The 27,188-nt window shown below is 39.5% G+C and overlaps 2 protein-coding genes across 5 annotated transcripts in view; both read right to left on the bottom strand.

Moving 5' to 3' along the window:
• Nucleotides 1-12,717, bottom strand: part of ddr1 (discoidin domain receptor tyrosine kinase 1) — a 30,593-nt gene extending 17,876 nt beyond the window's left edge. For all 3 annotated transcript variants that reach the window (XM_056761767.1, XM_056761769.1, XM_056761768.1), the window contains exons 1-2: nt 12,399-12,717; nt 741-895 (exon numbers count right to left, since the gene is read on the bottom strand). In XM_056761767.1, coding sequence (XP_056617745.1) covers nt 741-837 — 97 coding nt within the window. In that variant the 5' untranslated portion in view covers nt 838-895; nt 12,399-12,717. The remainder of the gene's footprint in view (nt 1-740; nt 896-12,398) is intronic.
• Nucleotides 12,718-20,030: 7,313 nt separating this feature from the next.
• gnl1 (guanine nucleotide binding protein-like 1) lies at nt 20,031-27,110 on the bottom strand. Of its 2 annotated transcripts, XM_056761635.1 has the most exons (12): nt 26,970-27,110; nt 26,171-26,318; nt 25,914-26,050; nt 24,908-25,059; nt 23,767-23,838; nt 23,219-23,411; nt 23,033-23,131; nt 22,545-22,727; nt 22,149-22,327; nt 21,888-22,062; nt 21,520-21,660; nt 20,031-21,426 (listed from the first exon to the last, which is right to left on the bottom strand). In XM_056761635.1, the coding sequence occupies exons 1-12, from the start codon at nt 27,040-27,042 to the stop codon at nt 21,176-21,178; spliced, it is 1,803 nt and encodes a 600-aa protein (XP_056617613.1). In that variant the 5' UTR covers nt 27,043-27,110; the 3' UTR covers nt 20,031-21,175. The 2 variants fall into 2 exon arrangements, with proteins under 2 accessions (XP_056617613.1, XP_056617614.1); XM_056761636.1 differs by lacking the exon at nt 26,970-27,110 and having other exon boundaries at nt 25,914-26,095; nt 26,171-26,308.
• Between the last annotated feature and the right edge of the window lie 78 nt (nt 27,111-27,188).

Here is a 27,188-nt window from a genome sequence, read left to right as displayed (position 1 = left end):
GTTGACAGGTGCCTGTTTCATTACATCATCATCCTGCTTCCGCCAATAAAATGCTTTCTGCCTTCCAAACTCCCTCTCTCTCTTCCTCTCTATGACTCCAAACCCTTCTCGCCATCCCAACCTCATTGCTCTATCTCCAGTTAAAACAGAACAGATGAGAGCTACGTTTTACAGACAAACTGTTTTATAAGGACGCCTTTTAGTTTTGACACTATGGACTTGGTGACAGAAATACACCTACTTTTCCCTCCAGATCAATTTCCACCTTTGTATTCATCTCTCACTCCTCCAAAAAAAACATCAATGTGACTAAATCTACAGTCTCACTGTTTCTCTTAGTTTTCCCCCTTTCTCTCTTTCTGTCTGGCAAGCTGTACGACCAGACCTTCCTCTGTTCCAGTTTATTACATTATTTACTGTTAGCAACTGGTCACAGATTAAAAAAAAACTGTAGCCCAAACACAGGGATCATGAGCTTTGATTCGGTGTCGAGAGTGGAATATAACAGCTTTTAATGACCCCCAAAACATTAAAGTGACATTAAAAACCCATTAGAAACTTCATCCCCAAATACCAGGAGAGAGGAAATGGGCAGAAAGAAAGATCTGAAAATTGATTTAAGGAAACACACACACACCCTTAGGGTCTGACCACTAAACCACAGTTAAAACACACTCAAAATATGTGTTTCTCACTTGTCGTAACGTAACAATAATAAACAATATCAATGGCATTCTTACCCGAGTCAAAATGCCAATCCAAATCCTGGGCCGATGTCCAGGAAATAAGGAGGACAGAGAGGAGAGTAGGCAACAACACCTGCATCTGTGTTGCCATGGCAACAGTGAAACACCTGGTTACCTGTCCAGATTGGGATTATGTTCTACAGGCATACCTGAGGAACAGAAAAATAAAATGAGTTTACTGAATTGCTAGTCAAGTTGAATGTGTGACACAGAAAACATTAGTTTATAATAAATAATTCAAGAAAAATAAATGATGTACACAGCATGTGGTCCCAGTTCTACTGAAAGATAGTAAATGAATATTCTGTAGCCATTTATACATCGTCATATTGTTCAAAACATATACTGTATGATCTGTTATATTAGTCTTTCTTCTACAGAACACAAAAAAAGGATATTTTGAAGAATGTTGGTAACCAAAAAACACTGACCCCCATTGACTTCCATTGTCTGGGGAGATTTCTCAAAAGATCTTCTTTTGTTTTCCACAGAAGGAAGACTCAAATATAAACACCATGAGGGTTAACGAATACATTCCTTTAAAAATTATTTAATAAGCAACTTTCCAAACAACTTGGATGATCAAACAGCACCTAATGAAAGCTAGCTTCACATATCTTATTTAAGAATAAATAAATAAAACATCATATTTAAATTTGACAATCACGGAGAAGTACATTCAAGCACTTCACTGTAGCTTCACTGAAACTGTTGTCCATCAGACCAGAAACTCTTCCAAACACAACACACTGGCATTCCAACAGCTACATGTACCAACACATTAGAAGAAAAAACACACACATCACACTTTTTTCCATAAACACCACTCCTTTGTTTCTGTGAAATGTGATTTGTGTTTGTATGTATGTATGGAAGGCATGGAATGAGAGACTCTGTGTGTGTATGTGTGAGGTGGCAGCTGTCCTCTTGCGGAGTGACAGTGCTGTTTCAGAAGTCGGCGAGGGGAGACGGACAGCTGATGCACAGCTGTGCAGACACAAGGACAAAGAGAGCGCAGAAAAGAGCAGGAGATTCTGAAAGGAGGTGTGGAAAAGAGGTGTAGACGAGGCAGGCATGTCAAAGAGCGGCTAATGGGCAGTGTGTTAGTGTGTGCATGCGATACCCTACATGCGGCTCTGTGCGGGTGCATGAGACCGAGCGCAGTCGCTGCAGCTGTCTGGAGCTTCGCACAGGCGGTGGCCAAAACACAGACTGCAAGTGTTTCCAAAACAGAGGGGAAACAGACGGAAAGAGGGGAGAGAAAAATCTGCATGTGTGCCAAATAATTTTGGTTCTGTAACGCAAGTTTATGTTTATTACCGTTGGCGTGAAGTATCCACATTGAATGCTGACTCTAGGGGCAATCGTTGTTGCGTTACCGTGACAACGCATCGGCAACTTTAATCAACCAAATCCAAACTATTTGGGAGAAGGGAACAAAACACTTAGGGGATGGGTGGGGGTATAGAGAATAATAGAAAACTCAGGAAATGAGAGTTGCTGTAAAGCAAAGTTCTGTTTAGTTTGGTCTGAAGGAACATTCATTCTCGCTGTAAACCCCCATATCATGTTCTTACTAGAAAGGCATCTGCTATATGGTCGTATTAGCTTAACATCTCTCTGCGGTGCTGAACGAATGGGCTCAGCCGTGGATATGGTCCAGCGGGAGAGATGGGAACTAGTATGGAATGACGCCCGTATGCACTGTGTCCAGTTTAAACAGACCTCGAACACACCCGAAAGACTCATTACACTCGCATACATCAAATATCAATCACGGCCCGTCATTTCTTACAAAGTATAACAATGAGCCTCGTAACTCAGGGTGACGCAACTGAGGTCAGTCCGGATCACCGCTTCATTCGCTCGCTTGTTTGCCGTGTGATTCTGCTCTGGGGAATTTCACACAGCTCTATTTAACGAAACTTTGATAAAAACAACATCTTACTGACTTGCCTGAAGCTAATTCAGACACATTAAGAGCTGTCAATAATATACCTGCTGAAACAACACAGTAAGAAAGAAAGCAGTGCTGTATGTGACTCCTGCATAACCCATGTGTGACAGATCCTAAGGAAAGCCCTCAGGAGCATTTTAATCTACATCACATCATCAACGTATGCAACACTTCATCACCTATGACATTTGTCTTGATGATTACATCTGCGTTTTCAGTTCACATGAGCCAAAACTGACATAAACCAGACAAACAAAAGGTTCTGATGACTTCTGAACAGGTTAGTCTCATGAAGAAAAGCTATTATTTCACCCTAAAATCAAATAAGAAATTTAGGTCACACTTTATTTTAAGGTCCAATTCTCGGTATTAATAAACCATTAACTGCGACTTTTGCCTCAGTTAACTACTAATTTGCTGCTTATCAATAGTTAGTAAGGTAGTTGTTAGGTTTAGGTATTAGGTAGGATTAGGGAAGTGGAATATAGTCATGTTGAATTTGTGCTTTATGTAGGGCTGGGTGGTATGACCAAACATTTACATTACAGTGTTCCGATACATGGCGTTATTTTTTTTATCACCACATTTTCTACTGATTGAGAGAAGAAATAGTGCTGTTGAATGAATTAAAATAACCTTTTATACAGTCATGGTGAAAGTGACAGTATCCCCTATCGTAACTGCAAAGTTTAGACTCAATTGCATGCGAAGGTAACTTGCATACATTTTATTTAAGCAAATAAATAGAGAACAGGGCTTGAAATTAACTTTTTTCCGTGGAATCCAAACGCCTCCGTTTAGGGCATTTATATAGAAAAATGATGATAAAGTAGTGTCGCGGCATAGAGAGACGCATTCTGTGTGAATGGCCGGTCACAGTGCAACAGTGAAAAGGGACCCCACGGAAACAGTGTGGCGCTGCGCCGCGTTCCGCACGTTGTTTAAGCGACATACACCGGTAATGCAGTATATTAAAAAGTCATTTCATAACAAAAACACACACCGGTATTCGGTATGAACCGGTATATTGTCCAGCCCTATTTATAAGTACTAATAAACAGCCAATATGCTAAAAATAGGCATCTAATAAGCAACTAATGTGACTAATGCAAAATTAATATTTCAAGTTTTGATTGCAAATGTTACATCCATAAGGCTTGAATTCCTTCAAAGTAAGAGAGAAATGGGGAAAGGAATCAGGCTACATTGAAGGCTGGATTAAAACCTGGGTCACATGTATGTGTGGCACAGCACTAATGCCTCAACTGTGTGTGATAACCACTCAACAACAATAGCTCCTAGAAATTAAAATTTTCTCAACACAATTTACATAACACTAGTGTTATAGCTTGCAGCTTCAAAATCATGCTTTATGCATTTTAACATTGTCTAACATTTTTGTTATTTTACAATATAAACATCACAATGCCTGTTATTTTACACGAATGGAGTAAAACTGTCTCCGGCTCATTTAGTATGATAGAACTGATCACCATACGCTTCTTTATACATATGTGAGTCTGTTATGAGTCACGCTGATCTATGCCAGGCAGATGAAAGTTTCCAGTCATCCTGTTTAAATTCACATAAACAGCGTGAGCTCACGCTGGCATGAGAATCAGCGGTGACTGTGAGTAATGGACAGCACACTCAGCTCTATTGTATCGATGATTTCCTTTCCTTTAGGCCCAAATGACCTATTACTCTTCGGATCAAAGCATTTGGCCCGAGAGCAGCCGTGTTTATGAAGAACGAAGGGCTCGGGCACCCGGTTTTTACGGTAAATCATGACTCGGCTGTGTGTCATTTGCGGGTGTGACTCAGGCACACCAACAAGGCACTTTTTTGGCTAGCCGGCAGAGTTGACCGCTTACTTGGGAAGAATGTGTGGCCAACAGGAAGAGGAAATGTCTATGGCTTATTAGATGAACATAAGAGGAGTCAGAGAGCAAAGAGAGGACGAATGACACAGAGAAAAACGGAATGAAGAGAAGAGTGAAAAAAATGTAAGGCAATTTATGAACTGAATAAAGGCAGGAAGGTTGAGTCACTTTACAAGGGATTTTACTACAATTGTCTGTAAAGGAACACATTATCAGATGATCATAGCTGTTGTTATTTAACCCTGATCTACATCATCCAACAGACATTTTATGGATTTGACCTGCCATGTACATTTTGCAGTCTACTTTAACTCCTCTGCTTATAAAACTCTCACTTCATTACTGACAAATCCCACAATACATCCAGGTAATTTATACAGGAAACCAAATCCACTTTCCCATTCACTCAAATCCAGAGTAAGAAAATCATCGTCTTCACTTTCCTGGTCATACATTAAGAGTAATGGACACATAATATAAACATTAATTTGTTTTGTCAGATTCAACCACATGTGAATCTTATATTTCACTGATTGCTATAGTCCATCACATTTAAAGAGTCACAACACTAAACACAAATTGTTGAGATGTTAACAGAGTTTGTTGTGTTGCACATCATAGAAAACAATTTAATTTATTTAAAAAAAAATTGCATTCCAGGTTTAAAATCCTCATCTGGTTGTGACGTGGCGATGTACGACACATTGATGACACGTCTGTGTCTTATAATTATTCGTGAGACTGCGTTTTCTTTTCCAATGACAAATTTATCCTAATTATTCATGATAGTGCCTTGTATGTGTCTATCTGATGATAGTAAGCTGATGGATAAATGAAGAAAAAGCAGACCACCAGGAGTTATAAAAATACATATTCCTATAATTATATATAAAAAAGTATATTTTATGTGAAATACACTTTATGCGGTATCCACTGAAAGTGATAAATACATGACAGTTGTTGAAATTGTGGTGCACAGAAAAAAGCGGGGATGGCCATTAGGAGCTCTCGGTGGGGAGGAGGTCATGCGGCATCCAATCGCAAACAAACAAATGCTAGTCGCCTCATTCGAGTGCCAGTCTGCCGGACCGATCACCGGTTCAAAGACCTCTCGTCAGGGATGCGAGTAAGGCCAGAACAGTAGGAAATTCGGAAAACTCGTTTAATGTTGGAAAGCTTTTAGAAAAGGAGACAGGTGGACTATTGGACTCGCTCATGAAGGTGGTCTGCATCAGGAATGCCGTACCATGACTCGAATACTTTTCCATCCCTTCAAATGCGGGAACTGTTTCTGTAATACCGCTGTGGCATGAAAGTATGATTTGTATAATGACTAATATATTCAAAGATATGGAATCGGATCACTTTCTGTCGTGCCCTGTCCACTCCCCCACTATTCTTCTCACAGCGTTCACGCCAATTTAAGTTGCTACAGTGAGGTAGACTGTAGCTGAAAATGGGGGTTTCATGAACCTTTAAATTAATATGAAATTGTTTTTTTAAGGATCTGAGAGCTCATTTTGAGTTTTAAAGGAATATATTACGTTATTTCAAACATGATGCAATTTTTGTTTAAGACCACTAAAATATACATCTTCAAAAGTGTATAGAAGAACATAAATGTTTGGATTGACATGAGGGCAAATTTTTGCGTTATGGATGTGACATTTTCAGCCAAAGCCTGACATATAAATTCTCAGATAATGTTTTTACTACAAATATACTCAATATTATATTATATTAAACCCCTGATTAATCCAGATATCAGAAAAATATGGGTCTGTGGATAAAAAATTGGAAATAAACATGAGTTATGGATGTGACAAAAAAGGATGACACACTTTGTAGTATTTCTTTGAATTAAAATCTACAAACCATAAGCAATAATACCCAACAAATGGAATAGGGATTGCTTATTATAGAACTTAAAATAGTTACTTTATTTTAATTTTCATATGCCCATTAATGAGGAATATGTACCCAAAAGGATGTGACAATTCACTTACCTGACTATGGAAACTATGCTTAAAAACTGTCTGTCTTTCTGTCAAAAAATAAATAAATATCTTGTTTGGATAAAAGCGTCTGCCAAATTAATAAATGTAAATGTAAAAACACAACAAGTGCTTTGAGACTTCACATGGGTATTAAAACCACCAAATATTGATAGCTGACCTATCAGTATGGTGAAAACCCTTTTTTGATCTTAAGGTTGAACGGTCATGGAATTTCCCATGTCAAACTCAATAAGTAAATCAAATAATTTTCATTATTGTGTGAACGATTCCTTTAAATTAATACCACCACTAGAACAGCACTAAATGTCTATCATAGTTTTGCAACACCGTGTGAGTTTAATTAGACTAAACCCTAAAAGAGTTTGAGAGTCTGTGTGATGGTCGACTGGAGATGTTTACTAGGTCATGCAAGTCTTTGTCTTTAGACATTCAAGAGCGAAATGAAAGGTTACTAGAGGGTCAAAGATTAGCAAATGTTCAACTTTATGCATGCATTATTCAGAAAAGGTGAAAGGAGGTGAAAAGAGCGCATTTCAAAAAGAAGAAATGAGAAAAAGTAATGGAGAGCTCAGCGCTGAGAACAGCAGTGATTTATGCGCAGAATAACACCAAGCCAGCAAGACCTGAGCCATTTCACAAAAAACCCCTTTGAAGCTTAGTATCAGAGTGCATGAGATGCCTCCAGACTCATTGTTTGATCCATGCGCATATCAGGGAACTGCAAAAAGCAAGAAAGCCAAAACAAGCAGGAGGGTTTAGGTGCAATGTCAGCCTCATGCCCGGAGGATTACTAATAACTATGAAGAACAACAGACAATAAAAAGACTTATAAGAAGTCAAAGCTAACAAGGTGTCGTTTTCCTCTCAAATGTCTGCCTGTCGAAATTCAGGCAAAAGAAAAACCAAGCTGCAGTTTTGATGTTGAAGGTTATCAGTTTTCACAAACAACCAGGTGTGGATTAAGGTGGTCAGGGGCCCCTAGGCTGCTCTTTGGGTGAAAACCCCCTTAGGTGGCTTTCAGGTGCCTTTCATGCTTGCAATTTTAATTTGAAACGGAGTACGGTTTGCATAAAAAATCTCTAATGTTAAAAAATTCTGACAATTTATGCTACCCTGTCAAATGTTGCAACCTCCATCCAAAACAGGACTAACCCCTCCCCCAACCCTTACACCTAAATTACCCAACCAAATCACAACACGAGGGTAGAAAAATTCGAAGGGTAACGAATCGCTATACGTTTTTTCCACGCTCAGCGACGGCGTTCGACCGAGAGCCCAGAGATGAATAATGTTCAACTTGGGGCAGGACGCTGTGGCAGCCTTTAAGGGGCTGCATCAAGTAAATAAAGAATACAAGATATTGTTTCTGTTTACTACCATGTGTCATGCTCGTTAATGATGATGTAAGATGAATGCAAACGCACCAGGGTTCGACAGAATCAGCTGAGACACAATCCAACGCTGCTAGGGGCATCAGAACATAGCACTCGGATACACACACATCAGATAGTATACTACCTTTTCTTCCTCTATATTCCTGGTTACTTTGCAATGGCAAACACCAGGAGAGTGCAAGCTCCAGTTTTATACAAGTATACGCGAAATTTGAACGGCACCTCAAAACTCCTCGGTGGATCTTTATTGACACACAAACCACTGTGCATTACATAAAATGTGTATAGAGCAAAGCCATTAATATGGGTGTTATTGTGGAATAACTCCCTTAAATATAACAGATGATATGATGAGCTAACTGCTGCAACAGCTAAGGATCCCGCTGCAGCTGTTTTGACTGCAGCACCGATGTTACCCAATGCGAGCAGCCAGTCCTCCTGCTGCGTTGTTCTTTTAACCTTTGAATTTGTATTTGTGCTCCACTATTATACTTTCTTTTAGACATTTTGCCGTTATGCAGTCTAGCAACAGCAGTGACGTTAATGAAAAAAATTGACATGATTTCACCTGCAGCTGATTGGACAGATGTGACCCAAATGTCTTTTTTTTGTTATATTTTATATGGGCCAATGAGACTCTATTTTTTGGTTCCTGCTGAAGTAAATTAAAATTAAAATCTTGCCAATCAGAAGCCTCTATGCAGGTGGGGCTCCTAGGCTGCAGCCTAGGCAAGTCTGTGCGTTAATCCGCGCCTGCCAACGACGTTCAAAAGATTGTTGACATTAGCTTGAAGCTAGAAGTAATTACTGTAGAAATAAATGAGCCCAGCAGCTTTGAAGTGAGAGTACTTGTGTATACACTTTTGTAAAATGTTTGTGTTAAACATATGTCTAATAATAGGTGTAGTATATTATATATTGATGTCAGATTGGTATATATATAACAAATATATTTATACTCATTAGTGAGAGAAATAAAAGACTCACGCCATTGACAGCTACCTTTGCTATCGATTAGTCTTGTTCTGTTTTAAACACTCTGCCTACTTTGTGTGAGGTAATGTTTCATTTCTCCCTGCGTGAATCATTCTGAATACACACTTGAGTTTCATTTGTTCATCTCATGGTAGTTGAGACGGTAAATTTGTTTAAGGTTGGCTGTTATGTTTTGCTTACCTTATAAAGGAAGTCTTTAATGAAAGCAGAACCCTTATGTAAGAATGATTCATGAAGACTTGCAGAAAGTAATGCACCACCACACATGACAGCAAAGGTACACAAGTAGCGAAAAATAAAGGTGTACAATACAGCCACCGAAAAAAATGTAAAGACCTCTCCAAGAGCATTTTCAGTTTCTCTACGGTTTTCGAATATTTGACTAGATGATTTAATTAAAGAACATCAAATAAATAAATAAACACTTCCCTATTTTTTCTGTGTTGATATGGTGGCGACGCGTTCATGTAACTAGAGTGTGGCGCTGCTAATAACGCACCTAAAAGCTGTCAAAAGACAATTGAAGAAGTCCCACAATTGCTTACATTGCGAAGGCTACGCACACTATAGACTTTCTTGGCATAACAGTAACTTGGGACGATGAGCTGTGTGGCGTCCTTCAAAAAAATTCATGCATGTAGTGCAATGCAAACTCTGCCATGCTAAGATTGCTCATCATAGGTCAACCACTAGGATACACATTCATTTGAGGTCAGCGGCAATCGGCCAGTTTCATGATCAGATCAACCGAGTTTAGTGCTAGACGGGCAGAGCAAAAAACAGCACTCATCACGAAGTTGATCGCTAAAGATACTTCCGATCAGCTGATGCTGTTTGCTTTAAAAACATAGGTGTTACATCTTATTAACAACTTGTGCTGCAAGGATCACATGCGATGACCAAAAAAAGATGTCACTGAGGAATCTAATTCACTCCATTCCTGCTTATTTTAAATGGACACTGCTCTAATACATTTCATCAAAATTTATTTTACACATTTACATATCAAATGCGCTGTCAATGCTTTGTGTATTGTGTGTTTGAGAGTATCATATTGCTCCGCAAGGATAAGTTAAGATCTTAACTATGCACTGTTGCGTTGTGTGTGAACCGAATTATTTGCTGAAAGTTCCATTTTCCATATTCTGCTCAAAATGCTAAAAAAAGGCACATCTGTAAATGACCAAGTCCAATTATAAACTGTAAACAACATCTATTCTGTTCAGCTACAGTACAACCTATGACAGTACTACGACAGCAAAAACTGAAGCTGGTAGAGCAAAGAGGTAGAAAGTGATTGAACACAGGAGACAAAACAAATATTATATGAAGTAAGACAGATTGCTCTGGAGGATGAATTGCAGCTGTAAAATGGGGAAGAGAGAGAGAGAAGCTGTAAAAAAGGGAAAAAGAGAGAGAGAGAAAACGAGAGAGATGGGGTGTGTCCAAAACCAATTTAATAGATGTTGTCTGATGTTAGTTCTCTCCCGTCTCTCCCTCTCTTTCAATTCCCCTTCAATCTCTCTATCATTACACACCACATGCTAGCCAAGGAGCTCAGACTGTTTACAGAGATATGAGCATGAAAACAAAACAGCACCTGTGGAAAACAACCCATTACCAACTTAAACAGAAAAGATCCATACATGAGGCCAAGGGAATGTCTCATGGGAGAGAAAGGGAGGTAAAACAAAGAAAAGTGATTTATAATCCTTGAACTCAAAGTAAAGCCTAGCCTCCCGGAGATAATGGCCCAGCGCTGAGTTCTCCAAACACAATAGCAAACAAACTCATAATAACGCCCATACTGCTCAAATCAATGCATTTGACCCCCTCTGTGATGCTTGCTCAATGTGTGCTTGCCTACAAGACATTATTCCTCTGCACCACACGTGGAACTTTGGTCCCCTCATGTGATGACACCGCACAGATCTTGCTGCGCCTTTCATTGTCTTTATACAGAAGTCTCTAAAACCATCTTGAGAACAGTAGAGAGGAGACAGAAACAGGGGGGGGGTGAATTTTCACCTACATGGTGCATTTTTTTGCATCTCTTCACAGCAGAGAATGCCTTTGTGCAAACTGTGCATTTTGTTTTCGCCCCTTCAGAGAATCCTGAAACCTATACGGAGAAACGCACGTTACAAAATCTATAGTTCCACCATTTGATAGCTCTTACATGTTGGTTCACAACCCAGCAGGGAAAGAAACGCTGTAAACCAGCCTGTGCTTGTTTGCTGGTCTTTGTTGGTTTCCAAGCCCAGTCAGACTCATCTTATGGCTTATTTTCGAAGGGTTTGAAGACATTTTCAGATGGTATATAACTTGTTGACCAGCTAAACCACCTGAGTGCCAGTTTGGCCAGACAGTGAGACCAGATTAAACCAGAAAATATTAACAAACCATTGTATGTTGGTTTGCCAATAACAAACAATATTGGTTCCATGGATACATTTGGCAACAACATCAATCCAATGAGTTAATATTTATTAATCTTGCATTGTGTTTGCTAGCTCGTGGTCTCTAGTGACACGATTTAAATCTCGCGACGCTAAAGGATCCGTCCGTCCATTGGGTCTCTCGCTGGTTGGGGTCACCTCTCGCGTTAAAGGTCGAAGGTTAATTACGGCAACCTTCTGGGCGTCACAACTGGACAAATTTGTAGTTTTATTAAAGGCTAGTCACCAGTATGGAAACTGAAGACGAATTGCTTTTGAGCCGCAGGGATTGTCCTGAAGGTACAATCGGTTAACATCAACTAGACGCGACATTCCCACACTAAATACAAACACGATACTCTCGAGTGGTTGTTAAAGAGAGCCTGATGTGGCAGACCTATCAAATTTGTAAGTCAGACAGCAGGAGCCTATATAAAAAAGCCCGGAAATAATCATTTAAGCGTATTGCTAGTGCCTCAAAGGGGTAAATATACCACCAGGCTGACCCACGACAACCCTACATCGATTTTTGTATGAATAAATTGCCATTAAATATGCTTTTCTGGTTTTATAAACAGGACCCGGTTAAGCTAAGCAAACGACTGTGATTAACAACCTAACCATGACTACACAAATAAACACCACTAACACGCAACAGTGCATTCAGAGCGCGTTCCCGGTATCGTGGCAGACTTCCAAACCTCCTGACACACACCGAGACTTCTGGCCGCCATGCACGAGACAGAAACGCAAAGTTTACTCGCGCACCGACACATTTCAGCATTATTCAAAAGAGCTGAACATAAAGTTATTGTTACAGGGACGCAGCTGTCAAAACAACACGGACAATCACAATCCGAGAACTCACGCGCAAAAAGTGACGTCTGACAGCCTGCATTAAATAATATACAACTTAATGTAACGTTATATAAACTGTAGAACAATAGGCATTTTCTAATCACTTACCTGGAGATCTGGCAAAGTTTTGAAGTGTCGACGATGTCAGATTTGTAACGGGATCCGTTTTTATTCCGAGTTGTTAACGCTGTTTTTTGTAATAAAAGTCTGATACTCCAGTACGTCTGAACGACTCCGTGCCAATGAATAAACCGAGTCAAGCCGATAGAAAGTTTTTGAAAGGAGGCGAATTGTACGTCCCACTGTCGATCATGGGGTGGAACTGGATTCTACTTTGTTATGAAGCAAAATGAGCGCAAATTACGAAAAAGACGTGTTTATTTCCTAATCACTGCTTCCCTCAGCGTGCGCTCATAAGCGCTCAGACCCTTTCTCTCCCCTCAGGGCTAGAAAACACTACCAGGTGCTCATTTACATAACTGCACTAGATGCAGCCAATGGCTGGCCTGGATCAGGTGCCTGCTTGAATATTACATGAGGCGATTGCCCAATCCGGAGCGAGTAAAGAAACCCGTGACCTGGCCGCGCGGCTGTAAATGATACCTGATGCGCACCTCTGCGCGACCAGCGTTACGGGAACGGAGAGATTTGGGGAATATGAAATTTAATATCGCTGGAAAGGAAACAACAGGATTTCCCTGGTTAACCCTTTCGAATGCTAGTCGGATATTCTTTCGAGTTTGTCTAATAAAAGTTTTTTTGACATTTCTCCACAGATACGCGAGTTCATGCAAATACTCCATAGGTGTGTCTCGAGACTGTTCCCTTTGTGGTGTGTTAAAAGATTGCATTATTACAGAGAATGACTGAAGCAATATACCATTACGTCCTCAGGCAAGACCATAAACACTACTGTTAACAGACTAAACCCCAAACTCTCAAAGCAATGCGTTTAAATAAGAAGGAAGGCTGGAGAAAAGTGTCTTAATGGCTTTCTGTGCTTCATTTAAACACTAAGTATTCTGCACATGCACTTCAAATGCAAACACGGGTGAGTGAAAGCGTTATTAAAGCTAAATAGGACAGGTAGATGTGGGTGGGGGAGTCAACAGAGAGCTATTCCACAGCTATGTGTTGCTACTTGCCCATCTATACTGGAAGGAGAAGGGAAATTGGAAACTTATTTTGTTGGCAGTCCTTCAGCAACACTGAGGTTAGAGGGGACTGAGAAAGACAGAACTCTACCTGGCATGTTAATATTGTCTTTCAAAGCGCAATGACCGCGGGCGTCGTGTATGAGCATGACTATGTGTGTGTGTGTGTGCTTGTGCAAAGTTATTGCTTTTTATGGCACCGAAGAATTTGCACAGAGAAGTCCAGGGAAAGTGAGAGCTAAAGAGCACATTTTACATTAAAAGAGAAAAATAACATTTAATACCTCAGGCATGAAACTGGGGGAGAGGTTTGTTCAGGGACAAACGAAGGAGAGAAGAGGCCTGTTAGAAACCTTTGTGACCTGGAACTTTGTTTTGTAAAGCAGAAGTTTTCTCAGCTTGCTCTTTTGTACTTTTTGCTCGAAAAGAACAATGATGCATGACCTGTTTTGAGTTTGCTATGATTAACTAGCTTTTGAACACACACATGCACACAAACTTTTAATGGTTAAGGATTCAAATCTTAAATCCAACACTTCATACTTTCCTCCCCTTCCCATTTTGTTTTGTTTCTTTTAAGGACTGATTTGATATCTGCACTTGTGTGCTTAGTAAAGTTAAGATACATTTACTCATGTTTTAATTTAATTGCAGAAAGTCGGGATGTTACAACTCTTGCTACAAATCTGTCATGTTTTATAATGACAATAAATACTGTGAAAGCCATTTCACCACATCGCAATAAACGGCTGAAGGTTTGTCCTTGGGCACAGCTCATTTTACCTGAATGCCACAGGGAAAAGGATCTATGATTTCTCTACTCTGTTATAAATAAGTCCTTTTCCCCAGGCTTAACAGACTCATGGCAAGCTGATCGCTTCTTTGCATTTCTTTTACTCCCCCACTTTCTTTTTACCTCTTTCTTGCTGGCCTAGCTTTGTGTGTTGCCCAGACAACCTCCAATCCCAGTAATGTTCCAATGACCTTCGCACATTGTTTCATTTGTTTTCACTACTTGCTTTGCCCCACTCCTCACTCTCTCTTTCATTCTCTTCCTGAAGATAAGGCCCTCTGTTACGCTTAATGCGAATGACTATTTTTAAACAGATCTCTTCCACAGCTGAAGTCCCACTTTTATTTCTTCTTCTTCTTCTCTCTCTCTCTCTCTCTCTCTCTCTCTCTCACTCTTTCTTTCTCTCTATCTCTCGCTCTCTCTGTCTTATATATATATACATAAAATATAATATATATAAACCAGGGATGGGGATGGATAATTATGAGATAATCTTACTAACAACCACTTTTGGACACGTTTCCCAAACTGCTGCTTCTGCACAATCCATTTTATTTGTGGTGCTGTGTTGCCGACTGCTATTGAAATGCTGTTGTTTATCATCCCCAAAAATGTCATAATTGAACTACAAACATAATCTCTGTCTCCAAAATGCCTTGTAATAATGTATATGCCTGTATAACATTTTTGTAATAAAGCAGGTTGTAATAAAGAAAAATGGCAGGCAGCACTAGCGAGTTTTTAGCCACATTTTAATTAAATTATAAATGTATGCAGATTTATGTAAATAAATGCTGATTCTCGAAGGGGAAACAGGAAGCAGAAAACAACACATAAGCATGTAACCCCCCCACACTCACACACAGCTGTTCACTCTCACAATGTCGGGCCTGCAGAATGTGGGGAAGCGACAGAAAGTTGCATTCCACTCATTCCCATACTAAAGCACATAATCTGTCCATCTCTCTCGATCCCTCATTCTGCATCTCTCGCGGTCCCTCAGTTACCAACGAGCTCTCAATGTCACACACATAGATCCTCCCCCATCTCACCTCTCTCACACACACATAGACACACACACACTTGAAGAATGCCAGGATAGTCTCTGTTCTGCCCTCTGCGGTGTCCTCTTTCAATATGGTCGGCCATCTCAGAGGTCCAGGGTTGATAGCTTCTCTAAAGTGTCATAAGAGTGGAAAATGACAGGGATGATACAGGAAAGGAGTGTGTGTGCGTGTGTGTGTGTGTGTGCGCGCGTGTGTGTGTGTGTGTGTGTGTGAGAGAGAGAGAGAGACAGAGCGAGAGGGAGTTGTTTTGTGAAATGAGATCAGTCACATTTGGTGTCTGAGGTTCAAAGGAATTTGAGACTTTTGACTGTGTGTGTGTGTGTGTTTGTGTGAAGTTGAAAGATAATGACAAGGACAGAGAGAGAATCCCCCAGGTTTTATCACATTCATAAAAGTAAATCAATGAAACGGAAAGACTTTACTAGACTAAAATCGAAATGGTCAAAGATGTCAGTCAGGTGCATGCTTACATAAGCCAAATATTCTCATTATTCTGTGTGCATGACAACTTATATGCTTTAAATAATAACTGTAAAGGTGGTTTGGTTGTTTGAGAGTTCACATCAAGGTGGGATTTATACAGACAGTTCATTAGGTGCTAAATATGACTATTTTGTAGACATATTATAGCACATTAGAATATACTAACCATTTTAAGTTACTCTGTAGAAACTTTTGACAGAGGTGAAGGTGTCAAAGGTTACAGGGTCAGGTTGCAGCCGCAAGCGAGTGTCTGGGTGGGGGTCAGGAAGGGTGTCAGTACTCTGATCTCTATTTTGGGTATAAGGAAGTAAAACGCACCCTGCTGTACATTATCCGCAAACTCTGCTGCTCAATTTCTGATATCATATCAGTCACCTCACATACTTTATAGACAGCTCTGCTTGATGCTTAACTGCTCTCATAGATCTAAGTCTGTCAAACCATTATTTCAGTCAGAAGAAGAGAGCAGTGATGCAGACCCAGACTGCCTGGAGGCGACCCTTCAATGTGATACTCTGACTATATCTTAACTATATAGTAATATATACTGTAATATATTGAAACATTTTTGTAATCTTGTAATTGTAAAAAAATGTTTTGATGGTTGATGTCCGTCTTGTTTCTAAAGGAGATCTCTCTGGCAGATTCCAACAGATGCACAAGTGTGACCATGGTTTTCTTTTGCAGACGCTAATTACATTTGTGTCTACCTCTCTCTCTTTCTCTCTCCGCCATATGGTTAGGTTAGGTGTTTCTCTGTCTGGTTTAACATGCATTATGAATCACAAGGACTATGCAGAGCATGTAATGTCCCACCCCTACACTCCTCTGGTCATCCCATTTCCTCATCTAAAACCATAACCCATAAAAAGAGGAATGATAAAAAGTCAAAGAAAAAAAAAAGGGAGAGACTTACAACTGTTGCACTTCCTCTCTTCCACAATTCTCTTTCAAACCATGAATATACGTGTTAATCTTTTGTGACATCCCCACAGCAGTGGTTTTGGGAAGTCTTTGGCCTAATTCATTAGTTCTCTTGTTAAAGCCTCATTGTCTCTTCTAATTATAGGTTCTGTCTTTCCATCTGCCTGCCTCATTCACTCCCACTTCCCCTCCCTTCCTTTCCACATCACACCAGAACTTCATTTTGTGCAAATTACTGTAATTCTCTGTCTGTGTAGTGGCTGGTGATAATAGTGGTTGAGTTGCGGCGTGACGATCAGGAAGGTGCATTTCAACAGCCCATCAAAGGTCCTATCGGCAAACTCTCTCCATGGATACAGAGCAGTGAGGGTCTAATTCTGCATAGACTGTCTGTGTAACGGCATAACTGCACTGCTGTCTCTCTCTCACACCGTGTCTCTGCCTGCTTTATCCACAGTGAGAGTGAGTGGAGTGGGGGTGCTGGGATTTTGGGAATGAGTGTCATTGCATTGCAGTGAGAGCCCAAGCTAAAAATATCTATTGACACATACACTTCAACAAACATGGTGGGCAAACAGTCACACCACCCACCAAAACACACATGCACACACACACACACACACACACACACACACACACACACACAAACATGTTTGTTTTTTAATTCCGTGGGGACAGTCCATAGTCATAATTAGTTGTATACTGCACAAACTGTATAGTTTATCCCCTTACCCATCCCTTAAACCTAAAGATCGTAGAAAACTTTGGGCATTTTTAGTTTTTTTTTTAAATTATTGTTCTTTACCATTTAAAAGCTTTTGTGCCTGTTGGGACCTCAATTTTGGACCCCACAGTGACACGGGTCCCGCTGAGTCGGTGTGCATTCAGGTTTAGGTCCCCACTAACATAAAAACCAAGTCCACACACACGCAAATGTAAACCCAATTATTTTTATATCACAGTTACAGCATAAACATTACAAACTGTACATCAGACAATATCTGTATAAGATCTATATGATGTAACCTACATGAACCATCTTTATGGCCTATGTCTTCTGGTGATACTATACATCCTCATCTCTCCCTATAGGGAACAACCTGGCACTTTATGAACCATTGTAACTGTGAGAGCACTTATTGTGTTTTTGCCTTGAGATATATCTGCTAAATGCCTAAATGTTAACGCAATGCTGTTTAACGATAATATATAATGTAATTTCTGTTGTTTGCCATCATTATTGCACTAATGAAAACACAGTTTAGATTCAGGCAGAAAACTGGTCACTTAATACACTCTATTGCCACCCCAGCACTCAACTCGGAAGCAGACTACAAACAACTGCCCAGTCATAAATTACATTGATGTGTGTGTGTGGAAGGATTCCTGATGCATTGGGTTTCCTGAAATAAATCAAGGAAAAAACCCTTTACAAATATGCAATAAACACTAGAAATATATATCAACATGACAACATACAAAATACTAAGATATTCTATTTTTTTTAACTACAATTGTAATTAGAATCAGAATGGTGTCCAAGAACGGTTTCTTCCTTATATCTTCCAAATATATTTCTGCGTGTTCATCAGAACAAAGACATTTATACAGATTGGAAAAACTTGAGTGTGAGTAATGATGACCGAATTTATTTTATAAAATTGTTATAATTAAATCAGAAAAATCTAAGATGAATACCTTTTTTATATTTTAGATAGAAACTAGACTGAAGTGACTTTAGGCCCCCATAAAAAGAATTATTCATGCCGTTAAAGATCACTAGAATCATCAATATTGTGAAGCTGTTAGACGATAGTGACATTCCTAAGATCTTCTGTGTCAGTGTTATTACCCGCTGAGTTCCTTCTGCATTCCTAGGGTGATACAGATTGTCAAGTATACAAAATGCCAACTGTGCCCTTCCTTTTAAAACAAACTCATCCATTCTTCACAATCACAAAACTTTATTTTTCTGTAAGAGATAATTAATCAACCAGAAGCCCCAATGGATGAAGTAACCCCATCATGTTACTGCTTGTCTAAATGTGAGTCACCTCATCTTGCCTTCGGTGTGAGTCTACCAGCTCAAATGTCAAACAAGACCAGATTGGAGATACAGTTCTGGATTTCTAAATAATCCTCTATTCGACCTGTGGTTAGTTTATTGTTATGGTGACATAGATAAGAAACCAGACTGTGTCTCAGACGCAGATAATAAGACTCATTCATTTGCTTTTGTAAAGCCAGACCGGTTCATTAGGACTAAATAAGCTTTTTTTCTGGTTTAAAGAGTGTTGCAGACTAGTTATGCACGTCATGTGATTAGCATGCTGCTTCACACTAATGTAACACATATGTGCAGAACTAGCATGACCAATGACTGCTGTTGGGGACAAAATAATTTTATTTGGATAATTTATGAGCTCACGGTTGAGTGAAATATGAGAGTTGCATGGAAGTTGTCAGGGGTTATTATCAGCCAAATAGTTTTACACAAACTCCAGCAAATTAGAGAGTTGTTTGTCTGCTTTACAGCGGAGAATGATTATTTGTGTTGGATATTAAGAGCAAAGTGTGATTCATGTCTCTCCCACTCCAAACAAAAAATCTGTTTTATAGTTTCCCCAGTTTAATTAGAAATGGATTATGATGTAATCCTTCTGAATGGTCTGATATTAACTTGATTTGTGTTTTATTGAAATGCTTCATTGTCTCTTTAAAGCTTCAACTGATAAACAATGGACCTTTTTCTCATTTCCGGGTTTCAGAAGACGTCAAAGTTTGGTAAACTTATTTAGCAGTGAACACCACAAATACATTTTCTTGCATTCTCATTTGCTCAAATCACAAGAGAAAACTCAATGATAGTGTTTTCACTACTTTCAACAAAATGAAAAAACAGAGTTTGATAACGTCAGTAAAAAGAGAGAATGATGTCAAATTTCCCATGATTTCCATGGATGCTGTATAAGCAACACCATCGGATTAGAGTTAACAATTTTTTGTAATTTGATGCAAAGCTAATATAATACAAAGTACAGTGTTATGAACGTACACACACAAAAAAAAGTTTAAGTTTAAAAATGGTCCATTATGAATCACAATAGTTGATCTAATGCAAAGTACAAAGTCTGTTGGCCTAGTAAAAGTTAAACTATTAACAAATATAAAAGTAAGGATGCAACACACACACACACACAAAATTGTATCCATCTCTTTCATGCTCATGTGACTATGGGTAGTACATTACACCAATTCCATTATAGTGTCTTATTGTGCTGACCTTTTGTGCCAAAATAACAATAGCAAAAGCCAGGGGTTCATCAGAGTTCATTTTTATTGCAGAGGGCTTCTGTCATGTTTAATAACTTCTCAAAAAAGAAAGGATGATTCACACCCACACAAACAGAAACGCGACCAAATGAAATCCCTCCACAGGGGCATGTAGGACTGGAAGCTGAATAGCTGAAACCAGCACCCTTGAGTCCTACAGCAAAAGTGCATAAATTATCTTACTCCAGTCCTTCAGTTTCATTCTTTACGGTGCACCTTAAGTCCAAGGACATGCATGTCCCCCAAATCACATCAATGTTAGTGTATGTGAAATGTGTAATACAACGTCACCTGTCTAGAAACTGGAACAAATGTATCCGCTCTTAAGATATCTTTTTAAACATTGCATAGTCTAAAACATTTTGTGGCACAAATTCACTCCCACTGCAAGTCCAAACAAAAACCTCACTTCATATCCCACCTTATAAATAAATCTGCTCGAAAAATAAAGTTTTCTTGTTGCTCGCTCCTGCTTAGAAAGTGCTTTTAGTTTCCATAAATTCTATTTATCTAAATAACTCTCTCTCTCTCTCTCTTTGATCAAGAGAGCTGGTTCTGCCCTGCATGCAGACGTTTGCTGTGCTGAGAATGAGGTTAAAATTCATTTTGCAATGCCTTCTTATTGAAACTTAGTCAGAGGTCAAACCCTTTCAATTCCTTTTGATCTCACCTGACCTTTGGCATCACAGCTGAAATTACTAATAAATCATTGATTGTTATATTCAATGCTTAGTTAGCTTCACTGATTGTACAATCACGGGTTGAATGGGTGCCCTCTCAGAAAGGAAAACAGACTGCATGCAGAAGTGAAAATGTGTTGAAGCATTATAACGTTCTGATGATTATAAATGAAAGCATGTTGAAAAACAAGAAATGTTGAAACACAACACAAAATCTGCTTTATACTACAGCACAAACAAGGCATATTTATGTAAAGAACAGAGATTTTTCGTGTGTTTATAAGATGGTCTGAAGAAGCGAGCAAGGAGTGTCATATAAAAAATAAACATCATAAAGTCACTTGATTGACACTGCAAATTGAAATAAGATGGTCATAAAGAGATTACAGGGTAATAGATAGAGATTGTAAAGGAAGGGAACAGGAATGTAGTATAAAACAGAACTTATCCCTCACTCGCATTCATTCTCACCCAGCACACTGAACATATTAAGAGTGAGACCCCTCCTGTCCGCTTTAACAGTATCATCTTCATCATCTCCATCAGCGTCCTCATCGTCATCAGCGTCTCGATCATTCTCTTCCTCCAACTCTGAGCTGGACTCACTGTCCTCGTCCTCCTTCTCCCTGCCCTCCTCCTCTTCATCCTTTCTTCCTTGCAGAGCGATGATCTCAGCCAAGTCTGGGTGGGATTCCCATTCATCTGAAGAGAAGGAAATAACATATCAAATCCTGACAGGGTATCAGACTGAAGAGTGGTGGCCTAAAACAAATCGGTGGTGACTTGACTCCAGACCTTTGCTTTGAGAATATCCTGGTGGTCGCATGCAGAGACAGAGTCGCCCATCGTTGGCTAACCGCAGGAGACTGTTGGCTGCTCGATAGACATCATTGCGGGCCGCCTTAGCAGTCTTATACCCTCTCCTCTGAGCCCATGCTGTGAAAGAAAACTTTTAAATACATGTGCACACAACACTGAATAAAAATGAAGTCATGTTCCTTTAATAAAAAAATGTAAAGTCCGATAGTAAAAGTTTAAAGTACATTTAATAAATGTATAAGTGACAATTTAAAGATGATGAATTTAAAAACTATTTCTCAGAGAATTTACTGTGCTGATAGTTTTAGAGTAAAGCTAAAACGAATAATGCCAGACTAGTAAACCTTCACATATGTCCCATGCGGTCCATTCCTGTATATCAGGGTTGTGTAGTGTTTTGGGGCTCGGGTCTTGATGTGTCAGTTTCAATAAGGAGAGGCAGTTGACCCGTTCACACAGGTATCCTACAGTACTATAAGGCTCCTGCAGCTGGGACACTGGATATATACCAGACAGGATCTGATTTTGGAAAATCATACACACATTAAAAGAGTTATTTAGCTTCCATAAATAATGAAGTATCATTCATCATGTGCCGTTTTTACCTGTAGTTGCTTGTCCACTTGGGAGGGGAAAACAAGTCCAGGACAGTCACATAGTTTAACAGTAGGGGTGAGGTAGTAAGTTTGAAAATATTTTGTGTGGCCGGGGGTCCGAGATACACTCACGACCTTCCGTCCAACCAGACTGTTCAGCACAGAAGATTTGCCTACATTAGGAAAACCTTTATGAAAAATTAAAAACAAGTTATTTTTAGTCCTGCACGTTAGGGAGATAATTCCCTTAATATATTGACACAATCTGTCATGCATTACGAACAGCATTACATAGAACATGCATTACACAGAACAGCAAACTAAAGGAATCTCAAGAAAACTTTGTTTAGCTTGATTGCACTATAAGTGGCCGTTTATAAATGTGTCTGCCAAACGCAGTTTTACCTATGCAGCCTATTGTGAGAACCCCATCTTTATAAAGTTCTTGTGTAGGGCTGTTCATTTCCATGGCAACGTCACTATGATGCTCCACCAACACGGATTCCAACCCATCCACAGTGTGATCCCCATCAGTTCCCATGGCAACAGCATCCTTCTGGATCTTTTTCTCCCAGCTACTTAAATCCACTGAAAACAACAATCATCACTCCTTAGTTACTCACTATGCATTTTTACTCTGAAATATACAGTGTATCAAGACATATTTTGCTATTGTCCAGTTAAGGGCAACTATGTTTCTAACGCACTTTTCACATCCTCCCCATCTTCTACATAGGAAAAAAAGTGTCAAACGTGCCACATTTCCTTTTTTGATTGAAAAAGTGCATAAGACCATGATGCACTTTCACACAGAGATTGCATTCTGCACTGTATGTTATTTAGTGCAAGGTAATAATTTTGAGGAAAGCCTTTTGGAGGAGGTTGCATGTCACCTCTTCCTGCTGTGATCTCCTGACATGCCCTCAGGATGTGGATTGGTCCTCCTGCCTTGCTCCATCCAGCGTTCTTTCTCATTCTCTTCTTCTGTAGAACTACACACAGCAAACAACAAAGAATAAGAAACAAACAGAATCCAACCACGTTACAGAAAACGGCCGAATAGGAACAGACTCCCTCACTGGTGCTGTAGGGTTGTCCTGGGTGTGAGGTAAAGCAGATACAGTGCAGGTTGGGGAACTGTTTGGTCAGGTAGTGTTTCCATGCCAACACTAGGGGGGGAGGGCACAAGTCCACTTTATTGAGAACTAGAATGATGTGTTTCTTTAACTCGTCTGTGAAGTAGTGGTACAGAGCAGGAGAAAACTGTAGTACCTACAGAATGAGGGATATAGTTTGAATGTACTGAATGTCAGTAATGCCAGCCCTTGTTACACATCATTAATAATAAAAACATGTATATGACTCCTGAACAACATGCAACAAATCTACGACTGCTGCTACCCATACTACACCTCCATCCTTTTTAACACATACAAATCTGAAACTTTATCATTTGTCATAACTACATATTAGATACAATCTCTGTCACCACCTAGTGGTAGTTTAAGGGTGGTTCACTTCAGTTTGTACAATTTGAGACTTCTCCTGTTTAGAGTGATAGCTATACAATTTTGATGCTCTTTTGAAGGCTGCTAAAAGTTTTAACAGACGTTACAGTCACACTCACTGGGTGTCTTATGTCCACTATGAGCAGAATGACATCAGACATCTCCATTACTCTCCACAGCTGCCTCCATGTCTGAGAGAGAGAAAGAGAGAGAGAGATTATAAAAACAAATAGACACAAAACACAAAAAGAAAGATATCTCAATCAATGGACAGAAGCAACAGCTCAGCAAAGGAAATTGGAATGCTATCTGTCATTAAACAGAGAATATAAACTGGCAGAATACCTCAAAAGTCTATCAGACGCTAAACTAAGTGAAGTCTTGAGCATGTACAGACAGTGATCGCAAGCTCACTGTAGAGACGGGTAAACACAGAAAGACATAGAGAGAAGAGCGACTGTGTCCACACTGCACACAGAATCTAGTGGAAACAGAGCTGCACTTTTTAATCTCATGTCCAAACTATACACACATCATAGAAAAATTCTTCCCCCAGTTTACAAACTTCCACAAAGTCTTAAACCAGTTTCAACAAAAGAACAAGATTTCATTCATACTGGGAGAAAACTCAAAAAGCTCAAACCTAGCTGCGAGATATGTCAAGCAAAAGAACAACCAGCATAACAGAACAAAACACTGTGAACACAAAAACTGACACTGACACAACATGCACAAATTTACACTATATGACAGGATCCTGTCACTCTCACTGAGAATTTCAATATACTTTGCTCTTTTTCTGTTTATATTAATATGTATATGTATATACTCATTTGTATATATAGTACTATACATGCTCTCTGAATGACACATTCGTAATCCTTCAAATTCTTTCAAATAAGCCCTCTTATTTGGCTCACAAAAGCCAAATAATATTTTTTCTGAGAGTTTTTAGGTCAAAGAATTTCAACATTTTAGCTTTTTTTACAAATTATTTTCAGCTGTGTCTGATGGCTCATAAAGTTCAAAACCCTACTTAAATTAAGCTGAATAATAACTTACTAAAGCCCTGCTCCTTATTCCTACTGCTTTAGATGTAAACAAAGCAACATGATCAAGTGTAACAGTTTCGAGAAGAGAAAGTGCAATATGAAGAATTTGTGGCCAAAACTGTGCTCAACAATCCAATTTCAGCTGTGATGATGATTATTTTGTTCGTAAGTATATCATCTCCGTCTTCTCTAAAGGAACATGCCTCACCTCCAGATTGTGCTCAAAGTGGCTGAGGGTACCACGGGGGTTCTTGGAGTAAAGAGCCTGCAGATACTCCTGAAATGATTTCTCCTCTTTCCGCAGCAGCGCCTCTCTCTGCATATCATAATGCCATGAGGGCCGTCGTGGGAAATTGAGGCCTGTGGTTAAAAACAATGAGAGTTAAATAAATAAAGTTGATTCACATGTTTCTGAAAGCAAGAACATGTGACTTAAGCGATAGTGATTTCCCAACAACTGAAGCTAGTTGTTTAACTAGGATTCTTGGTAGAGGGCTTTTTAGAGACTTTTATATTCTCTGACAAAAAGTAATATCCTGACTAATTAATGTAAAATTATTTCCTCAAATTTAAAGGCGCAGTTTTTGATTTACAGTGGCCACTAGCGTTGTAATATAGATTTGCATTCGGATAAGTATGTGAGTAACATTGTTTTTTCTGTTTGTTAGAACCAAGATATGTTGTTGTTTTTGTTCTAATATTATCTTTGTGACGGAGCAGTTTTTTTAGCCTCATTGTTTATCTGGAACCACTCTAATATTGTACTCGTCCAGATACTGGAGAGAGAGCGCGTTTTACTTTCTTACTCAATGATGAATAAACGTACATTCAATTCGTGGTTCACATGCGTTCAGAACCGTAGAGTACAATCCATACGGAACAGGGATCATCCGCGATCTGTTTCACCACTAGAGAGGAAACGCGCATTGTAGAGTTGTTTGTCCGTTTAGGGCTGCTGTACAAAACATGGTGGCGAATTCAATGCATGTAGTGCCGCTCTGTATGTAGATATAAACCACTTATTCTAAGGTATTAGAAACATAACGGTTCATTTTGTAAGGTCATTTTACACCCCCGAAGAAGTAGTTTTGTATATTATATTGCATTTCTGTCCAAAGATCCTCTTAAAAACCTAGTATTGTTCCTTTTAACATATACATACAAGTATAACTTTATAATTGCGCATTACAATGCATTCCCAGCTCCCCAAATACCTTTGTCCTCCGGGTAGATGTTGTTTATGTCAATCTCTAGTTCCCTCTCCGGCACGGGCTTTAGGATTTTCTGCATTGCTATTTTCTTCCTCCTCTCCACCTCCTCTTTGCTCTCCTTCTCAAAGTGCAAATGATATCTAAAAACAGCCCATTATAATATTAACAAACAAGATGACGCACGCCTGCCAGAAATAAAAGAATTCATGTTAATTTAACAAGGCAACACTAAACTGACTTTTTCACCCGCCCCGACTCACTTGTTGGGGTCATATTGCCCATCGCTGGTGCCAGGCTGGTGGTTTATCATCTTGATGTCTGTCGTCTCGCTGTCTGATGCGTCTGACTGCCTGTCTCTGCCTCTCTCCACACTACCATTCCTGCTGGAGTGACTTGAACCAGTTTCTCCTGTAGACACATAGAAGATTCAAAGAACGTTTATTGAACATATATTAAATATGATCACTCATTATTCCTAGATGTTTTTTTCTTTCATTTACAATATCATTGTAGGGCTTTTACTCTATTTGGACCCGCTGTCGACGTTTAATTCAGTCTGCGTCGTGCGTATTGACTCCTTTGTTGTTGTGTTAAGTAACTTCACGCTGCGCACTTTAATACCCAATAACACAAGCGCCAACTTCAGCACAACGCGAGCCGCAAAACAGCTAGGTTTTCAGTCATTTAGTTCAGCATTATCTCACTGAAATGAGACAAAGCTGTTTATATGACAGTTAACACATAAAAACACGTGCACGCATGTGTCCATGCTTGTTTTTCCCCTCAAATGACAAGTCGCACTGTCAGCTGTGTGTGAAATTTGGCTGCACACATGTGACTACAATAACTTACGTTATAAGCTGCATACGTCACGTTAGCTAAACGTGTGACGGTTAATATCGGGTTAAAAGTGCAGTTACGTTATCACACAACAAAAATGTAAAAGAAAGCGAGTCACGTTACGTTAGCTACATAAAAACACGAGACGTGTTCAGCGCGTAGAGAGCGCTAACTCAGCTCAGCTAACGTTAGGCTAACATAACACCTAGAATCACTTACCTCTCTTCTTCCCGCGTTTCACCTGCAGCTGCTTTTTCTTCTGTTTGTTACTGAAAGGCTTTTTGCGTGGCATGTTCTCATAAGTCCAAAGGAAAAAAAGAAAATCACAAAGGCGAGATCTACGCCACACTACTCGTGAAGTTTCTCCGCTACTCTGAGTGGGTGGAGCTTACGCAGCAAGTTTGATGAGGATGGCAGGAAGTACAGTATTTAAAAAAC

Source organism: Triplophysa dalaica, chromosome 12 (genome assembly GCF_015846415.1).
Source record: "Triplophysa dalaica isolate WHDGS20190420 chromosome 12, ASM1584641v1, whole genome shotgun sequence".
Lineage (NCBI taxonomy): Eukaryota > Metazoa > Chordata > Actinopteri > Cypriniformes > Nemacheilidae > Triplophysa > Triplophysa dalaica.
Note: the sequence above shows the minus strand (reverse complement) of the source record. Positions and strands in the feature narration are given on the sequence as shown.

Bases quoted from the DNA above. Each gene is read 5' to 3' on its own strand.
- gnl1 (XM_056761635.1), bottom strand. From the start codon at position 27,042: ATGCCACGCAAAAAGCCTTTCAGTAACAAACAGAAGAAAAAGCAGCTG. The intron at 23,839-24,907 runs GTGAGGCATGTT...TCTCTCTCTCAG, and splicing joins ACTTTGAGCACAATCTGGAG to ACATGGAGGCAGCTGTGGAG. The intron at 22,728-23,032 runs GTGACATGCAAC...TGTTGTTTTCAG, and splicing joins GGAGATCACAGCAGGAAGAG to TGGATTTAAGTAGCTGGGAG.